The 15965-nt window shown below is 56.4% G+C and overlaps 1 protein-coding gene across 1 annotated transcript; it reads left to right on the top strand.

Annotated features, from left to right (window-relative positions):
• The first annotated feature begins 2693 nt into the window (after positions 1–2693).
• On the top strand, positions 2694–9946 carry LRFN3 (leucine rich repeat and fibronectin type III domain containing 3). The gene is made up of 3 exons (XM_055309427.1): positions 2694–3755; positions 5109–6551; positions 8636–9946. Exons 2-3 carry the CDS (start codon positions 5125–5127, stop codon positions 9099–9101), a joined length of 1893 nt encoding a protein of 630 aa, XP_055165402.1. The 5' UTR covers positions 2694–3755; positions 5109–5124; the 3' UTR covers positions 9102–9946.
• The last annotated feature ends 6019 nt before the right edge of the window (positions 9947–15965 follow it).

The following is a 15965-nucleotide window of genomic DNA, read 5'->3' as shown; positions in this document are numbered from 1 at the left end:
AGGGCACACAAACAACACAGAGGTTCCCCTTGCCCACCTGCTTTGTTAATGCTCATCCTTCAGGTCTCAGCATACAGGTCCCTTCCTCCAGGAAGCCTCCCTGACTGGGGGCTGGTGGGGGGTGTGCTTAAAGGGTTGGACTCTGCCATTTGGACCCCATACCCCTCTGATTCCCCCATCAGAGCCCTGACCACTCTGGCCTGTGCTTTGCCATCAAAACCCTTAATTACTTTGCTCTGCATGTCCCTTATCACACCCTGGCCACTGTGGCCTGGGCCTGTGTCATGACAGTCCCAGGCTGTCTAGCCCAAGCTTCTTCCAGCCCAGCCCTGAGCACTCTGAGCTTTATCTGTTTTGCTTTTGAAATTTGAGCTAAGTGAAAGCAGGACCTGACACTGCCTTGGTCACACTTCTGCTGCAGCGTCATTTAGCACACAACCATGGCCAGAGATCTACAGCAAATGTTGAACTAGCATCTTTGCCCTTCTCTGTTTCGGAACCCCTCTTTATGTCTCTAAATATGTTGGTTTCTCTGGCACGCACTTAGAATGCCAAACCCCCTCTGCCGCTTTTGGCACAGCTATAGTGGACAGTTCCATGCAAGTTGCAGATGTCCTTGGTTTAGCCCAGTGGTTCTCAAAGTGTGATCCCTGGACCAGCAGCATTAGCATCACTTGGGAACTTATTAGAAATGCAAATGTTTGGATCTCACCTAGAAGTACTGAACCAGAAACTCTGGGACTGGGGCCTGGAGATCTATAGTCAAGGTGATCCCATAAAGTGTGAGGACAGCAGATTTAGTTCATGGGAGGCATTCCTCTCTGCTCTTCTGCCTCAGATCTCAGATAGCTCCCAGTACCACCCCCTCCCACCAAAGGACAGCCATCACCCAAAGGGATAAGAGCTAGTGTATAAATGTGGCTGCAGGGGGAGAAATTTTGCAGGGCGGGGGAGGAAGGGGAGGAACCATAATTCTGATGTGTTCTACAAGGTTCCTTAATGTTCCCCAGCTGAACTGAGGCCCTGTTGCCCAGGGGGGTAATCTGCTCTTCACCTGAACCATCTGTTAACTTTTTCCTCCCTTGCCTCATTCTCCCCCAATCCCTTGCCCATTTCCTGGGGTCACCCCCAAATCAGCCAGTTCCACTGAATTCTAATCCCAATTTGCTCTTGGACTGTCTCTAGGTATTTCTATCTCCCCACCTCCACCACTTCTGTAGTATCTCTGAGACTTCTGCAGCCTTTTTCTGAGTGTCTGAGTAACCACTATCCACTATGCTGGGCCAGAAGCACTGATGAACTTTGCTAATGATCTGGAAAGGCGTGCCCTAGAGCTGAGTTAATTTTAGCTGCAATTTTTCAATACACATGAGTGGAAGGAGCCAAAAGTCTGTTCTGAAACCTTCAGCAGAGCTAGGGATGCCAGGGTGATGTGCATGTATGTTCCTACACCCAACAAGGTTGCTTTGCTCCTCTACTCAGAAGGAGGGTGGTGTCCCTGGGGATGGTATGTGACCATTCAGTTTCCCCCAGGGTTAGAGCCATGACCAAAGAGCAAGACTGTGTTCCCTTCAGACCAGGGGGTCCCAAAGTTATCAGGTTCCCCATGTTGCTATAACCAAGTTCCCAGGGAAGGCTTGTAGACCACCACACACATCCCTCTTCCTTTGGTACCATGTGCCAGGAAACATGTGGAACCCTCCACCCTCCCCTCCACTACCCTCTCACAATGGTTAGGACAGGCAGGCCCCACTCCTGATGAGTCCTGTGTTAGTACAGTTCTGTCAGAGTCCTCTGTAGGGCCTCTGGGTCAATCTGTCCAGCCCCCTGCCTCTGTCCCATTTCCTATCTTTTCCAACCCCCATGGGATATCCATCCAGTGCATCTTGAGGTCTAGCTGTAATTCCAGAGGGCACAGGTTCTGGGAGCCAAGTTTTCCCTTGCAGCCAGGGCAAGGAGGCTTGGGAAGGAGCAGAGTCTCCTCTCTGGACTGAAAGATCAGGCCTGTTGCTGCGCGGGGTCCAAGTAAGGAAGCTCCACCTAGGGAAGGACATCCCAGGGAGGTGGTGCTGAGGCAAAGGAGCAGGTGACAGGCTTGGGGGCCAGAGGCTCTGGGATGGAAAGCCACATGCAAAGAACTGAACACACACACAAATACACATACCCATCCTCACAGATGAGTTGCCCCTGTTCAGTCTCTGCCACCCCCAGCCCCCAGCCCACCCGTGTCTCTGTCTCTTTGACTTTCTCTATGTCTCTGTCTTTGTCTCTGTCTTGTCCTTGTCTATCTCTCTCTGGGTTTCCCACCGTCTCTGTGTATTTCCATCTCTCCTTGAATGCGTGTCTTTCTCTCTGCGTCTCTCATTCTACTCTTGTCTCTCCATCTAACCCTGCCCATTTTTTGTCTCTCAGTTTGAGTGTCTCCTCGTCTCAGTCTCTGTGTCTCTCTGTATCCAAGGATTTTTTTTTTTTTTTCTCTCCCAAGCAACGCCAGGGCCGCTCCAAGAGAGGTGGGGCCCGACGCGCGCCTTTGAGGGGGGTGCCTACACCTTTAAGCGCGGGCACGCGCGGGGCCTGCGCCTTTAAGCGCGGGCGCGCGCGAGGCCCTGGGTTCCCGGCGAGGAGGCCGCGGGAGCGCCCGGACCCGGCCCGCCTGCCCGGCCCCCGCCCGGCCCCCGCCCCGGCCCCGGCGGGGGAGGGGTCTCTGAGCGTGGCCCCTCCCCCCTGCGCCCCCACCTGCGCTGCGGTGCCTCCACCCCGCGTGTCCCTGCCTGTCCGTCTGTCCTCGCCCAGGCCTCGCCCCACCCCGGCCCCCGGGGCTGCCTTGCCACCCCCCCCAACCGCATCCGCCCCCCTCCCTCCGGCCAGTCCCCCGCCGCAGCCCAGGAAGCAAGCCGGGACCACGCCGCCCCAGACCCTGGGCCCGCACCCCGACACCGGGGGCCTGCACCCTGAGATTGGATCCAGAGATCTGGAAACCTGAGCCTGAGACCCTGATCTGGGGCTGGGACCCCCAAGACCTGGAGCCCGAACACCTAGTGTCTGGGGCTGGAATCTCAACATCAGTCTCGGGAACCCCAAGACTTGGAATATGGACCCCCAGATTTGGAGCCTGAACCTCAAGATTTCGCATCTAAAACCCCAAATCTGGAACTGAACTCTGAATGCTGTGCCTGGGACCTTGAAATCTGGGACCAGATTCCCATATCTGTAACTGGAACCCACTAATTGGGACCTGAACCCTGAGATTTAGGCCTCAAATTCCAAGATCTGAACCCTGGCATTCCAAGGGGCCTAAACCTGGGTTTGTTTGAGCCTGAAGTCCTTGCTGCAGACCCGAATGCTGAAACTGAGAGCTAGAGACCTCCAAATCTTGACTCGGAACCCCAATATCTGAACCCAGCACCCCAGTATCGGATCCCAGGACTGGGCTTGAGACTCAGACCCTCAGCTCTCCATTTGGCTGTTTAGTATCCCAAGCCCAGAGCTAGGAGACACTGGCTCTGATCAACCCAAACTGGAGCCTGGGTCTCTACAATTGGACCCTAGAGGCCCTGTATTTAGAGATCTAAGACCCCAAGTAATAAGGTCGGTCTAGAGACTCCATGGCCACAGATCTGGGCTGAGACACAACACAGACCCTCTACAGAGGCCTTGGGGACAGAGAAGGCATGACCAGGCCCCCCCTCCAGAGCCCTGACCCCTGACCCCTTGGAGCTTGAGGACTCTGCTCCCTGGGGCGGCTTCCAGCTCAGGTAAGGCTATTGGGGGACCCCCATGGTGGGGAGGGACTTGGGAGGAACTTTGGGGCTGGGGGTGGAGGTAAGTGAGGACGAGGTCCCCCTGGGCACCCGTGGGGTTTGCCCAGGACACAGATATCCCGCCCCCCTCCTCCAAGGGTTTGCCTCCAGCTCCTGCTGTGCTTCACGTACTCTCTGGACATTTATTTGACCAGCACTGCCCCTCTCTGACCTCCTCTTCCCCAGTTGATGGCACCTCCAGGTCTCTGATCTCTCACTCTGTTCCCCAGTTTCTTCCCACCACCTATCTCATCTGACCGTCTCCAGACGCCTCTCCGGGCCACCGCTCCTCTCACTGAGCGTCTCTGTCGCTGACCATCTCTGTTCACCACTCCTGGCTCTGATCACCTTTGCCACTGCCATCCACCGCCTCTCTCCCAGGCCACCTCTGTCTGCTGCTTCACTCAGTGACCACCTTTGGCATCTCTGTCCGCCCTACCTCTCTCTGATCATCTTCCACTAGCCCTCTTGCCCTTGCCCACCCCTGACTCTCTCAGCCCTGGCCTGCCTCTGACCATCTTTTCCCATTGCTCTCGGCCCCCTCCCTCTGCCTATCCTAACTGCCAGTCTACGACCATGCGACCAGCTCTGACCCTTACTGACCACCTCTCTTCTCTCTGTCTCTCTTGAGCCCTGGAGTTCTCTAATCATTTCCAGTATCTCTGGCTGCCTTTCCTCCCTCTGATGACCTCTCCTGGCACCCACCATCCTAACAGCTGTCCTCATCTCCAACTGTTTCTGACATGTCCGTCCTTTCCTCCTCTATCTGACTACCTCTCTGGCTTTTGACCATCTCTGACCATCTCTCTCTTGGATCTGACCATCCCTGACCATGTCCCCTCCTCTGTCCACCTCTCAGCTTCTGGACCACCTCTGACCACCTCCCTTCTCTGGTCATGTTTGACGACTTCTAATCATTCCCACCTCACTGACCGCCTCTTCTCTCTGGCCATCTTTCACCGTGTCTTTGACCACATTTAAAGCCCTCTGGCTTCCCTTCTGCCCACTGATCAACCCTCCCAGGTCCTCTGTCTCTGACCATCTCTAATTACCTCCTTTTCCTCTGACAGTCTTTGTTCACTTCTGCTCCCTCTGTCCCTCCACGACACCTCCCTCTGAGTCTTTGACCATCTCCTCTACTTTTTGATCCTTCTGACCACTCCCACTCCTCTGCCTGACCATCTTTGACTCAACTGTTTTGCTCTCAGCCCACCGTGACCTTCCCTCCTGGCCTTGAGCCACCCTCATGCCCTCTGGCACCCCTCTTCTGGCCTCCGCCTGCCCTAATGCCTCCCTTCTTCCCTGTAGGCCACCCCCGCCCGCAATGGCCGTCTTCCCACTGCTCCTGTGCCTGCTGCCGCTGGCCCCTGCCTCGTCTCCGTCCCAGCCAGCCACAGCCAGCCCGTGTCCCCGCCGCTGCCGCTGCCAGACGCAGTCGCTGCCCCTAAGTGTGCTGTGCCCGGGGGCCGGCCTTCTGTTCGTGCCCCCCTCGCTGGACCGCCGGGCAGCCGAGCTGCGCCTGGCGGACAACTTCATCGCGGCCGTGCGCCGCCGCGACCTGGCCAACATGACCGGCCTGCTGCATCTGAGCCTGTCGCGGAACACCATCCGCCACGTGGCAGCCGGCGCCTTTGCTGACCTGCGCGCCCTGCGCGCCCTGCACCTCGATGGAAACCGGCTGACCTCGCTGGGCGAGGGTCAGCTGCGCGGCCTGGTCAACTTGCGCCACCTCATCCTGAGCAACAACCAGCTGGCGGCCCTGGCGGCCGGTGCCCTGGACGACTGCGCCGAGACGCTCGAGGATCTCGACCTGTCCTACAACAACCTGGAGCAGCTGCCCTGGGAGGCCTTGGGCCGCCTGGGCAACGTCAACACGTTGGGCCTCGACCACAACCTGCTGGCCTCCGTGCCCGCCGGCGCCTTTTCCCGCCTGCACAAGTTGGCACGGCTGGACATGACCTCCAATCGCCTGACCACCATCCCGCCCGACCCGCTCTTCTCCCGCCTGCCGCTGCTGGCCAGGCCCCGCGGCTCCCCCGCCTCGGCGCTGGTGCTGGCCTTTGGCGGGAACCCCCTCCACTGCAACTGCGAGCTGGTGTGGCTGCGGCGGCTGGCCCGGGAGGACGACCTGGAGGCCTGCGCCTCCCCGCCGGCTCTGGGTGGCCGCTACTTCTGGGCTGTGGGTGAGGAGGAGTTCGTGTGCGAGCCCCCTGTGGTGACTCACCGCTCCCCGCCGCTGGCGGTGCCTGCGGGCCGGCCAGCTGCCCTGCGCTGCCGGGCCGTGGGGGACCCCGAGCCCCGCGTGCGCTGGGTGTCACCCCAGGGCCGGCTGGTGGGCAATTCGAGCCGTGCTCGTGCCTTCCCTAACGGGACGCTGGAGCTGCTGGTCACCGAGCCGGGCGATGGTGGCATTTTCACTTGCATTGCGGCCAATGCTGCTGGCGAGGCCACCGCTGCTGTTGAGTTGACTGTGGGTCCCCCCCCACCTCCCCAGCTAGCCAACAGCACCAGTTGTGACCCCCCGCGGGACGGGGATCCTGATGCCCTCACCCCGCCCTCTGCCGCCTCAGCCTCAGCCTCTGCCTCCGCCAAGGCAGCTGACACTGGGCCCCCTCCCGACCGCGGTGTCCAGGTGACTGAGCACGGGGCCACCGCTGCTCTTGTCCAGTGGCCGGATCAGCGGCCTATCCCAGGCATCCGCATGTACCAGATCCAGTACAACAGCTCAGCCGACGACATCCTCGTCTACAGGTGCAGGGTCCAGGCAGCGGGCAGCATGGGTGGCAGACTGAGTTGGAGGGAGGGTTGAAGATACATCTTGTTGACACCCCAGGCTGCAACACAGCTGAGAAAGGAAGCGGAAGGGTACAAAGGAAATCAGACAGCAAAAGTAAAAGAAATCAGGCAGAGAAGGTAAAAGAAATCTGGCAGTAGTGATAAAAAGAAATAAGGCAGCACAAGTAAATAGTAGCAGATATAAAAAAGTAATCAGTCCAGAAGAGTAAAAAGCTAATCATGGGGAGGGGGAGCCAGGTTGGAGGCAAACTGAATATAAAGGTAAAGAGGAACCAGGTGTTTCCAGAGGCTAGGACTAGATGTAAGCTAAGTTGCGGGAAGGAAAGGAGATCAAACGGGAAGGTAGAGAGTTCATGGGGAAAATGAAATGAGGGGGCCCGTGCTGCAAAGGAATTCAGACCAGAGGTTAGAAGGAAAATGAGGGAGGAGGCTGAACAGAGATCAGGCTTCGAGTTTGTAAACTGCTCCACATGTTTAGAGTTCTAATATGGTGACGTCTCAATTTTTGATTTTCTAAGTCAAATTATACCTAGGAACATTGAATTTACCCACCCACTGTTAGTGATTCCCTTCTCTATTTAATTGTTGCAAACAATAGAAAAAAATCTGGGGCTTATACACTCTGAGAGGTGGTCAATACTTCTTCTGCCCCCGAGCTGGAGAGCATTTGGAACATCTGCTGTGTCTGGCCACATGTGGTCAGTAGTGGTGGCTCTGACCCAGATGCTGCTGACATTTCTCACCCAAGTCTAACCTTGCATGGATGGCTGTGGATTGTTCGCTCTTGTCACTGCCAGGCGAGGCCAGGGGTGCAGTCCCCGAGGCCTGGCTGCAGAGGACTGGGCCTCCCAACACCTGGGCTGTACACCCTATAAATCCAGTACCTGGGTCCCCTTTCCTTCTTGAGGGGCCCACACCTTAAGAGATTATCAGTTGATTTCCTTTTTCAGTCCTGGAAATCTAGCAAGCTTATTCTGTTGCCTTTTTCAGATGGCAGTGCTCCCTGGAGGGGGAGTAGGCTCCATGGAGGGCCCACACCTGAAAATCCCACAAAGCCTGCCCACATTACCTGGCAGGGGATGAGACAAATGCTCTCCTAGGTAGCCACCCTCTCAGAGACAATCACAGAGTTCCCTGTAACTCCCTCATTAAAGCAGTTTAGGAATAAGATAGATTATAAAACAAGTTAAATCTCCAGCAGGGTGCTCTGCTGCAAGAGAAAATAAAGTGGAATCGGTGCTAAGGATAAAAGGAAATGGGAAAGGTAAGGATAAATAAAAACCAGGCAACAGAGATAAAAAAAAAAAAAAAAGGATTCGGGAATCGGAGCTGGAAGAAATACGGCAACAGGGAGAAAAAATCAGCTGTGATGGCTGAGGCGCATCAGTTTCATGAGAGCAGAATCAGCTGAGGGCTCACTGGCTGTAGATACAGTAACGATAATAAGGCGATGGGGCTGGGGGGACATTCACTGGCAGGGGAGAAGGAAGGCAGGCAGCAGCCGTGTGGGGGTTCAGGCGGTCCGAGGAGGGAATGCTAGCTGTACACTTGAGGATAAGGGGGCAGCTGGAAAAGGGAAATCAGGCCCCAACTGAAGGAGAGGCGGGCCCGGGAACTGGGGAAGGTGGGCAGGGGTCTAGCGGGAGACCTGGAGGTGGTATTGGAGGGAAAGTTGCACCTCAGGGAGGTGGGGCAGAGAGGCTGCGGTGAAACTGGGCGGCAGAGCAGAGATGCGGTGGGCAGCGGCCCTGGAGGGAATCTGGGCACTGGGCTAGGAGGAGATTAAACCAGGGGATTGAGCGGCAGGCGCCCGGATGCTAAGAAGACCCGCCGATGGGTTATATGGGTTATATGGGTTATATCGGTTATCGCGCAAGAGGCTGACCAGGGAATTTGGGGCAGCGGTGGGCAGGAGCTCAGGGGCGAAGGGCGGGCTGGGGGGAAACCTGCCAACCAGCGAGGGGGCGGGGAGGTGGGGGCAGAGGGCAGGGTGCGGCCTGGGCAGCCAGAGACCTGACCCCGCCTGCCTGTCCCCCCAGGATGATTCCCGCCGACAGCCGCTCCTTCTTGTTGTCGGACCTGGCGTCGGGCCGCACCTACGATCTGTGCGTGCTAGCGGTGTACGAGGACGGCGCCACAGGGCTGACGGCCACGCGGCCCGTGGGCTGCGCCCGCTTCTCCACCGAGCCGGCGCTGCGGCCCTGCGGGGCCCCGCACGCACCCTTCCTGGGCGGCACCATGATCATCGCCCTTGGCGGAGTCATCGTGGCCTCGGTACTGGTCTTCATCTTCGTGCTGCTCATGCGCTACAAGGTGCACGGCGGCCAGCCCCCGGGCAAGGCCAAGGCACCTGCACCCGTCAGCAGCGTTTGTTCGCAGACCAACGGCGCCCTGGGCCCCACGCCGGCGCCGCCCGCCCCTGAGCCCGCTGCGCCCAGGGCCCACACCGTGGTCCAGCTGGACTGTGAGCCCTGGAGGCCCAGCCACGAACCCACGGGACCCTAGCCTCGGGCCCACCTCCACGGCCCTTCTGGCCCCAGGGGTGGGAGGACCCAGGCGCCCCGTGGGACCTGGCCTCAGACTCACCAAATCGCTCACGGTTTTTAAAACTCTGATGGGGAGGGTGTCGGGGGCACCGGGGCACAACAAGAAAGTCCTATTTTTCTAAGCTTGGGCCTGGGCCCTTGCCCTTGTCTCTGTCTGTGGGGGCTGGGGAGGGATCGTGCAGGGGTCTGGAGTTGGGAAGGCCTCCTCTGGGGAGAGACCCCCACTCTGTTCTGTCTGAAGTTCCTGGGATGAGGCTGAGGGCGGTCATCCATTCAGTCAACAGAATGACAAGAGCGTGCCTTCTGTGTGTGCCCTGTGCTGGGTGACTTAGATGGCCCCAAGCCCTGCTCAGACAGTGAAAGTTCATTGTGATCAGAGATGTGGTGATGAGGGAAGCCTCGGAGGTTGGTTGTGGAAGCCCAGGAAAGGTGCCTGACTCAGCCTAGGGTGTGGTCAGGGAGGCTTCCTGGAGGGAGGATGAGATCTGAGCATGACATCAGAAGGAGATAATTGGGCAAAGAGCAAAGAGAAAGCTGTTCCAGGCAGAGGGCCCAGCACAAGCAAGAACTTAGTAAATGCCAGACGCTGGGGGTCCGGTGGTAGAGGTAAGGCAGGAGGGGCAAGCAGGGTCCAGGAGCTCCAGGCTGAGGAGCTCAGACTCTGGCCTGATGATAGTACTGGGGAGCCATGGAGGGTTCTATGCAGGGGAGGGCCAGGGCCAGGGCCAGGAATGGGCTTTAGGAAGATCTCTCTAGCTATCGTGAAGAGGGTGGACCAGAGGGGAAAACCGAAGCTAGGAGCCTGAGGGAAGCCAAGGTGGGTAAGGACAAGGACAAGGCAGGACCGGGCCACGGCTGGGGGAAAGGTGAGAGAGGTGATTAGGGGGTAGGTGAGAGAGGAAGCTGAATGGATGGGTTATGGAGCTAAAGGGCTGTGGGGGAGGAAGGTATCCAGAATGAGGCCCAGGGCTCTGGCCAGGGGTGGGGACTGTGGAACCATCTGATGCAGGACCAGGAAGGAGATACAGGTTAGGGAAGATGCTGAGGGCAATGGGGGACTTGGTGAATGGGGGTGGGCAGAGGATGTCCTGGAGGTGGTAGCCAGGAGGCAGGCCTCAGGACCCTGGTCTATGAAGAAAAGAAGGCTATTATCAGCAGAGATGGGGAATGAGGCCAATGGGGTGATGAGACAGCTTCTGGGACTTTCCAGTTTAAGGGACAGGCAAAGAAAAACCTGACAAAGACTAAATAGGAACAGCAGATGGAGGGACAGAGTGAAAGCAAACCAGTCAGGTCAAACCCAAGTGACTATTGTGTTTAACGTATCAGGCCATGGTGACCTCCTCAGTGAGAGTGGTGTTAGGGGATTGGTTGGGTAGGTGCCAGATTCAGCTAATTTGAGAGTAGGAGCTAAGAAAGTGTAAGTAGGGAGCATAGACCCTGTGATTCTGTGGGTCTAGGGCCTGGTTTTGGTTAATCTGGACCAATCAGCACTACATCTCTGCAAGGCTGGTCCTCACTGTGTCTTGGACCGCCTTAGATCCCCCTCAGACACCAGACCTGGAGGTTTGGAAGACCAAACTCTGGGCCTTGGTAACACGGGGGCTCATTGGAGATCCAGGAATGGGATAGGCAGTAAGAATAGTGTTCTCTGACCCTAGGCCTCCTCTGGCGGTGGGTCCAGGGACAGAGAAGATGGGGATGGGGGAGATGGGCTTAAGTCCTGTGAGGGTTCTCTGGAGTGATGCTGGTGTGAGGGGCATGGTGAAGAGGGCCCAAGACTGGACTGGCCATTCTCAAGACCTGGTGCACATGACTTTGTCCTCATGGGATAACATCCTAGATTCTGCAACGGTTTTCTTGGTGGGTTGTAGGCTTTGAAAACGATCTTCCACCAGCTATAGGAACAATCTGAGTCCCAGGGACCTGGCCTGACTCCAGAGTCCTCCACAAGCATAATGAGGTCCTTCTTGTTTGTTACCCTTGGTGGCTGAGGTCAGGTGAAGCCATCAGGGTGAGGGAGGCGTCTTGGCAAAAGGGTAGGCGCCCTAGGGAGTGGGAAGATTGGAGATCTGGTGCCAATTTCAAAATGCCAATTGCTGCCACAAGGCGGAGACAGAGTGCACCATTCCTTAACCCTTATTTTTCAATTTGAACAATTTATTGTGTGCCTATTTGTGCAGCATGCTGGGAATTCAATACTGAGCAAATACAGGCACAGGTCCTGGCCTCACACATCTCACCATTTGGTGGGGAGACAAATGTTGAATAATCACACAAGCCAGTATAAAGCATCTGTGGCGAAGGCTGTTGTGGGGATGGAGCATGTAGGAGAGATACATGGAACTGGGAGACCCTATAACCAGGAGACCTGACCCGGGAACTGGCGTTGAGAGAGGCTTCCTGGAGGAAGTGACATCTCAGCTGAGCTGTGAAGGATGCTCAGGTTGGAGTTAACTGCACTGGGGGGAGGGGAGGTGGAAAGGGCATCCCATGCAAATGGAACAGAATGTGTAGAAGTTTAGGGGCTGGGAGATGCGTGGTGAGTGAAAGGGCTAGAAGAGGGGTGCTGAGATGGGGTGAGGGAAGGATGCAGTGTTGAGGCTGGAAAGGGGGCAGATGATACAGGACCCTGTAGGCTGCTGGGATTTTATTATAAGTGGCATGAGAAGCCACTGGAGGTTCTGAACAGTGAGGAGAATAGTGCTCCCTCCTCTTCAGAAAGCTCCAGTGGTCGGGTCGGTCTGTTTGCACGTGGGGGACGAAAGTGAAGAAGGGAGACCAGGGAAGGGGCTACTGCAATGGTCCAAGCAAAACACTGACCCCAAATGAGGTTGGGACCTGAAGTGGATGGGCTGGAGAGAGATTTGAGACTACCTCACCAGAGGCCTCTGTACCCTATACAGAGGAGGACAGGGTGGACCACTATCCAATGATCTGGCTCTCAGGCAAAATTGCAGAGACTGGAAAGAAGAGCTGTGGGACCCCCCTGGTGTCTGATATCCAAGGATCCATCCATTAGATGAGGAAGCAACTGTCTCTGTAAGAACTTTTTCCAGGTTCAAGTACCGGGCAGATAGTGGATGTTGGTTCTGCAAGGCAGAGACTGCGGCTGATTGGGGGGGATGTGGACACAGGAAATGCGGGCCTGGAAGGGGGACACGCTAATTATATGTGTGGAAACAAGGAGTGTGGGAGGGGATACATGCGGGCTGGCTAGTTCCTCTAGTTTGGCCCCCTTGGCCTCCCCAACAGGGCGCCTGGATCATCCCTCACCCCCATGCAGGAACAATACTCTTATGGACATATGATCACATGTATCTAGAATTTCTTTATTTTATTTATTTTTTATTTTTTATTTTTTTTAAAGATTTTATTTATTCATAGAGATGCAGAGAGAGAGAGAGAGGCAGAGACACAGGCAGAGGGAGAAGCAGGCTCCATGCAGAGAGCCTGACGTGGGACTCGATCCAGGGTCTCCAGATCATGCCCTGGGCTGCAGGCAGCGCTAAACCGCTGTGCCACCGGGGCTGCCCATGTATCTAGAATTTAAAGTTAAAATCCAGCCCTGCCCAACGGAGTCCACCAATTTCCTGAGCCCCGGGAGCACTACTGCTCCTTCCACGGTCCCTCCCCTGTGTGGCTTTGAGAATGCCTTTGCACATTTTTGAGACCAGGTTTTCTGGAACCAAAGTTCCAGGCTACTGGAGCGTTTTCTCGAAGTAACCGTAGTCCTGATACCAGGACGCTCCCCTGTCTGCACGTTGCCACATCCCACCTATGTGTCTGGGTGCGGCTAATCTGCCCCGGGGCCTGAGTGTCTCGGTGTCTGTGATCCCTTCCTTACAAGACCTCAGCTAATGCCAAGGTTTCACAGCTCGTTTCCGTGGGCACATATGTGGGAAGAGTCTGATAAAGGGGTCCTCCGGAAAGGGTTGCTTCTCTTCTGGGTTGAACCCGAACATGGCCTCTGCCTCTGATTCCTCCCTGGTGCCTGTGCCCTTTCATGCTTCCCAAAAGCAAGGACGGGTGTCAGTGCGTGGCATTGCCCTAACTTGTACGGAGCGACGCTGGGAACACATCGGTGACCAACCCAGCCCCAGACCCCACCTTCACAGAGCTCCAGTCCAGTGGAGGAAATACATGCTCACCAAACAATGACACCCCAAAGTGGAGATGGCTGGGATAAGGGAAGCACAGGCAAGACTGATAAGGGGCTGTCTATGTGCAAGGGATTCTGGGAGCCCAGACTGGGTTCCTTACAGAGCCTGGCTTGGGAGGTGGGGTGAGTCCGTGATTTCCTGAATGCAGGGCCAGCTTCATGGCAGTGTGACCTGTACAGTCGCACAGCACCTCACATTAAGAAAGGCCCTGAGCTTGGTTGAATGCCCTGCTGTCGCCATCGTGAAATTCTTAATAATTTTTGAACAAAGGACTCCACATGTTCATTTTGCACTGTGCCCTGCATACTTCAGGGATGTACAGAAAGAGCCAGAGGAAGAGAGAGTCTTCCAAGGACAGAGAACATTGTGTGCCAAACACAAGAAAGGACGAGAGGATCGTACCCTCGAAGAGCTGACCGCAGTTCTGTGTAGCTGGAGCACAGAGAGGAAGGAGGCGGTGAGTGAGGGGTGGGCTCAAGAAGTTGCTGGATGCCCGCTGCTGAGCTGATGGCCCACGAGTTGGGACTCCATTCCAGAGGCACTGGGGAGCCATGGTGGAGGGCCAGGGTCAGGTTTGGACTTTAGAAAGATCCATCTGTCTATACTGGGGAAGGTGGCCAGGGGCACACGACCGAAAATAAGGTCGGGGTGGGAGGCTCAGCTGCCTGTGGGAAGGGTGAGAGTGTCTGGTCACTGTGGGAGGGCGTATGAAGAGCCTTGAATACTTGGGTGACAGACACCCAATACACCAGGAGACCGGCCGGGGGGACCCAAAGCCACAGGCTGAATCCAGAGCTTCATTTTCACTTGAAGATTTTTCACTGTTGGGTGGGTGCACAAGGGTAGGTTAATGGGTGTCACCGGTAAGTACTTGAAAATCTTTATATGAGAACTCACATGGATAGACTGATGAAAGTGAATGCAAAATTGGCAAGAATTTAGAGTATAAAATGTAAGACTTCAAAGGACTTTATTCTGGGTATATTCTGGCTTCAACTCTGGAACCCCTGGAGTGCACTTCACTCCTCCCCAGTCCTCCGGATGAAACATCAGATCTTTGGGAACTTCTTCTTTATCCGCAGCCCTAAACACTGTGGCTGATGCCCCCAGGGCTAGGAACTGACCCCCTTCCTGCTCCTCCACTCACCTCCTTCTGAGGCAGCACCTCTCCACCTGCCCCCAGGCTTCTCTTTTCTTTCTCTGCTGAAGACCCCAATATATCTGTCCCCAGCACGGGCCCCTCTCCCAAGCCTGGCTTCCCTCAGCTTCCAGTACAGCCCCCAGGCCTCTCACATGGGGGGGGGGTGCACATTGACCTTAGCTTCTTCCCATACCTGTCCCTCTTCCTGGGTCCCCTCAGAGCAACCCTCCACTCAGCCTCCTGGCAGCCCTTCCACTTAGCCTTGCTCCCTTCTCGGGTCCAACCACCTGGGTCCCTGCATCTCCCCCCCCACCCCCAGGTGTCCTGGCTTCAGTTTCCCACTCTGGTCCAGAGAATCTTCATAAAGCCAAACCTGACCCTCCTCTGCATAGAACCCACCATGGGTCTCCTGGGTTCCTGGACAAAGCTCCAGCTCTTTAGCCTGGCTGTATAGGCCTTGCCTGCCCCCCACCTACCCCCAACTCCATCTCTAGCACATAGGAGATAAGCACTCCCTGAAAAGCCCACCCTTTTACACACCCACGTTGTTCCCTGTGCCCTCAGGGGAGCCTTCCTTCACCTCCTCTGCTTGTGTTGAAGAGCAGGGGAAGGATCTTAAGCAGGTGAGAAATGAAACTATTGAAAGAATTCCTTCTTGAATTCTCCCCCTACTCTCCGTACTCAAAGGCAAGGGTTCTTGGGGGGGGGGGTGAGAAGGGGCTGGAAATTGTATCCAAGGTCCCTTGCCTTTCCTTGTCCGGAGTCCCAGCCTGTCCTTTGTCCGGGATCCTCCAGGTAGGGTTCGACTCCATTGTTCTCCAGCTCAGGACGTTCTGGAAGGAGGGGAGTCACGTGGAAGCCATTGTCTTCCCTTGGGGCGCTCCACCCCATATCCTCCAGGCCTCCTCATCCAGCACAGGGTGTCCTCTCCTGCCTCTGTCACTTCCACGACCTAGGAGATCAAGTCCCCAGTCCTTCCTCCCTCAGACACAGAAGTCCAGCGTCTCTTCCCCCTCCTTCCTCAGAGCCCAGCAGTCCAGGCTTCTGGTCCCCTCCTTCCCAGGACCCCAAAAGTTCAAGCCTGAAGCCTCTCTGTCCTTGGCAGGCTGTGGAGTCCTGTCCCAATTTTCTGGGAAACCAAGGTATTCTTGCCCCGCCACCTTTGGTCTCCCGATTCACCTCCCCCTACCTGTCCCACCCCCTCCGTCTCTGGATCTGTCCCGTCTCCCTGACCCCACCCACAGGATGAGGCCTCCTTACAATCAATGGCATCTAGTCAGACTGGAACCAGTGCTAATGGAGACATCCGGTGCACCGACCCAGGGAGGTCCCGGCTCAGGCTCGGGACTATAAATACTGGCACACGGTGGCCTCTGCACAGCCCCTGCAGGTGAGAACCCAGCCTTGCCTTTCCCCCTGGGCTCCTCTGCTCCTGCACTACAAGGGCTGGAGGCAGACTGGCAGGAGAGCCTGCCCACCCCCTCCCCAGCCATGGCTGCCCTCCCCCCTGCCCTGCTGT

Source organism: Nyctereutes procyonoides, unplaced genomic scaffold, assembly GCF_905146905.1.
Source record: "Nyctereutes procyonoides isolate TBG_1078 unplaced genomic scaffold, NYPRO_anot_genome, whole genome shotgun sequence".
Taxonomy (NCBI): domain Eukaryota; kingdom Metazoa; phylum Chordata; class Mammalia; order Carnivora; family Canidae; genus Nyctereutes; species Nyctereutes procyonoides.
This window is presented reverse-complemented; position numbering and strand designations above follow the sequence as displayed.